Genomic DNA, 3,701 nt, shown 5'->3' on the forward strand with positions numbered 1-3,701 from the left:
TGAAGAAAAGAAAAAGGTGCATAAATATATATGTATATGTACATTTGTTAATTACAAGCAACGTATATACAACATGGCGACCATGTACAACCGCAAACATGTTACGGCATAGATAGCATGGTGTCAGAGGTCCCTAAATACACCATAAGATATCAATCTCCATATACATATCATGAAACATAGCACAAAACATTGATCTTTAAACAAGGCACTACACACTGTGAACTCTAGATAATCTAACTACAGAACATTGACCTCGAAATACGCCATAGAGAACATCGGATCTCTTGTCTCTAAACGACACCTTTGATCTCTAAATCTACAATAAATAAAAACATAGATGGATGATAATACAATAAGATAGATGTCGTATACTTTATGAGGAATTGAGCACATGATCTCCACCTCCTCCTTTGATGGAACAAGGATGCAATTTCATGCATCTAAGGTCCTTGCCGCTCCCTCCATTAAAAGTGTTATTGATAAAAACCCATCCTAAGAAACCGAGACTAGCAAACAGTGAAGCTCTCCAGAAGACACCTCCATTCTTATTATTCATATGCCCTTCAAGAACTCCTTCTTCAGTTCTATTGAAATTCCATGACAAGTGCTTGTTATGGCTACTACGAGGGCTTATATGGAAATTAGTATTGTTGTTCTCATCATCATCAGCAGCAGCCGCAACAACATCATCAAAGTCTGGTTGTTTATAGTTCTTCAAATCTCCACCTTCAATATCAGAAACATGGTTTTCTTTTCCTAAAATCCGATTTTCTCCTACTTCCTGACTCTCTCCTACTTTTTGATTCTCTCCTCCTGATTCGTGATTTTCTCCCGTCTTCCCATGATCATCATCATTATCAGAATCCTCTGTTTTCTCTTTACATAGGTCTTTCTTTATTAGAGCTATAGAAGAGCTTAGATCCTCACCTTCTGTCGTGCTCAAGATTGTCCATCCCTGGCTCTCTTCCTCCACAAATCTCACTGTACTTCCAGTTTCCATTGTTGTATCTGAAGCTATGGTCTGATTTCAAAAAACAATCAACTTTGTTTTTCTGTTGTATCGCTAGATCGAGGCCTTTCCGAGGTAAACAAGAATAGGGTTTAAAAATATCGTTCTGATGGGATGGGATGGGTGGGTTAAAAAGAGAGAGTAAGGCTTACAGAGATTCGATGTGGTTTTTCGTAAGAGGGCAAAGGCGAATTAGGGTAAGCAAAGATGGATGTGGAGGGAGGTTGATCTGTTATGTCGACAAATTAGGGTTGGTTTACAGAGATGGGAAAGGGGGTCGATCAGATCTGAGGAGGGGGGATGAAGAATTTAGGGTGTGTTGCAGGGGGGGCGGGGGGGGGGGGGGGACGGTTTCCTTGAGCTAGAAACACCACACTTCTTCCTCCCTAACAGAAATTGCGTTGCGTGTGAGTTTCTTTCTTTCTTTCTTTCTACAGACAGAGAGAGAGAGAGAGAGATCATCGTGGATTTATATCTCCTCCATCCTCTCCAAGAAAAGAGGAGCTCTGCATCGGAAAGCATGACATGACAGTGGACACACTCTCGGCTGGGCGGCCGTCCATTCCTTGGACCGATGCCCGTGACCCACAACGGGGCGTGGCCCCGTCCATCCATCGAGCATGTCCTTGGAAGAAGGGGGAAATAGGGCAATACGGAGAGACCTCGGAATGGTTCCTTTCTAAGAAGGGCTGATTGCCGTCCATTCCGACAAACACATATAGATTATCTATGGAGACTTAGCTTCTGTGTATGGTGCTTAACTCTTTTTGAGGCACCGTGTGCTATATATTCCTACTACCCCTTGACGGGCAAAATGTTCCTCAAATTCCTGGAGTTGAGCCTAGGGCCTATTTAAATGGCCATTTGCTAATGGTGAAACATAGGGAGCTAGCCAAGTCAACCCCCCCCCCCCCCCCTTCATTCCATTAAAGGTGAAATAGATACCATAGAGACTCTTCGCCAACAAGCTGAAATATGATGCAAATTTAGCAATGGATATCTCGAAGCTTAACATGATATTCATCAAAAGGCTCGGTGTTCTTAAAGGTGAATTGATATTGTCATGCATTGAGCTTAGATGAAAGTTCCTTTAAACATGTTTGCAGAAACCATATCCTTACATGTCATGGCCATAGTTTAAAGGGTCATTTGCGAGGTTAAGATGTTAACTCATCACTCATCATAACCAAACCATTAACAAATTTATGATTAACACAAAATCACCATTGTCATACCATTAGAATAATAATTTTATATATGGAAACAAATCAATTTCGGGAGAAGTGAAACGGTTTTGTTTTTTATATCCAATTACTTCTATCATTAAACCTACTTAGATGTGGTCCATGTAATGTGCTGATTTTGAGTAAAAGATACCAGATTGGTATTTCTTTTTTGAAAACATGATAATAATTTCGGTTTCCTTTTCTAAATTAACACTTAACATCATTGTAAGTATTTTATTAAGGGCGTCTATAGTGTGAAGGCATGGAGGTGATGACGTTGGAAAACTACAAGTTTATACTCAACAATAGGCTATTAACATGTGTGTTGTCATAAAAAAAATTTTATCCATTTTCACTTATTTTCAATCTTCTACATACATTTTCATTTCCAAAACGTGGGTCTTTTATTACCACATTGGCCTAAAGATTTGCAGCATTACATATTCGTAACATATGTAAGCTTGCGTAGTGAAAAGAGAATAAAAATATGCATACCAAACAAGATAGAGTTATAAAAACAAACCACATACTATTAGTGAATTAAATGGAAGTAATCAATTATAGCACAAGGAAGTGTCCAAATTTCAAATGATTATTTTCTCTATGTAAATACAAGGAGTGTAGCGTGCATCTTCAAATTACTTGCTATGAAAGAATTGTTACTACCTTTTGAGCATATTTATCAAAGGCAATTTGATGCTCCAACTTACTTTTGTGGGCCGGAGAGAAACATTCTTTTCTTATTCCCATTAAACGAGTTGTGGGTTGTAGACAAGATGGTAGCATAATCTCATACCGTGATACAAACAACATGTTTTCTCATAATGAAGTGATAGATAATGCAACAATTGGTAATTTTTAATGGTGTTGAAACATTAAATTGCTATTGCTTTAGTAATGAGAACTTGTCTAGATGCAATAATCTATAAAAAGAAAATTAGTGTTGGATTGTATGTAGTGAATGAAATAGTACATCAGACATAACGCTAATTAAATTAGTGTACGTATAAACTAAAGAAATAAAGTAGATATTCATGAAACATCAACAGGGAAAATGACTCTTAAAGTTTCGGTGCTGATATCCCAAATTAAGTTTGGAAAAGTTAGGATTCTAGTTGGATGTTCACGTACTCAACTAATAAATTATTCCAAATAATTACATGAGTATACAAAACGATGCATAAAGATATTGTTTTCTAAATGATTTCTTATGATAGAGTCATTGTTGTACTGCCCATGTCTTGTTATCTAAGTTGTTTTTAAAAGAACGCGTTCTGATTTTTTTTGTTAATATTGACAACTTTGTGTTTATCAATATTTTTGTATGTTTTTAATGCACTCTATGGTTCTAACTTAAATTACTCAAACAATTCCTTTCACCATCCATGAGAAGATGGTGTGAAAGTTATGCGCAACGCATAGGTCACCCATAGCCCATCACCAAGAACCGTGGAGCAAACAAT

At 37.4% G+C, this 3,701-nt stretch overlaps 1 protein-coding gene across 1 annotated transcript; it reads right to left on the reverse strand.

The window, feature by feature from the left end:
• LOC147856646 (uncharacterized) lies at nucleotides 1-1,318 on the reverse strand. Its single transcript, XM_087329213.1, has one exon. The coding sequence runs from the start codon at nucleotides 1,001-1,003 to the stop codon at nucleotides 377-379; it is 627 nt and encodes a 208-aa protein (XP_087185339.1). The 5' UTR covers nucleotides 1,004-1,318; the 3' UTR covers nucleotides 1-376.
• Nucleotides 1,319-3,701: the final 2,383 nt, after the last annotated feature.

This window comes from Azolla caroliniana, unplaced genomic scaffold (genome assembly GCF_043228905.1).
Source record: "Azolla caroliniana isolate FFs.n. ecotype wild unplaced genomic scaffold, voAzoCaro1.0.p SCAF_13, whole genome shotgun sequence".
NCBI classification, from domain to species: Eukaryota; Viridiplantae; Streptophyta; class Polypodiopsida; order Salviniales; family Salviniaceae; genus Azolla; species Azolla caroliniana.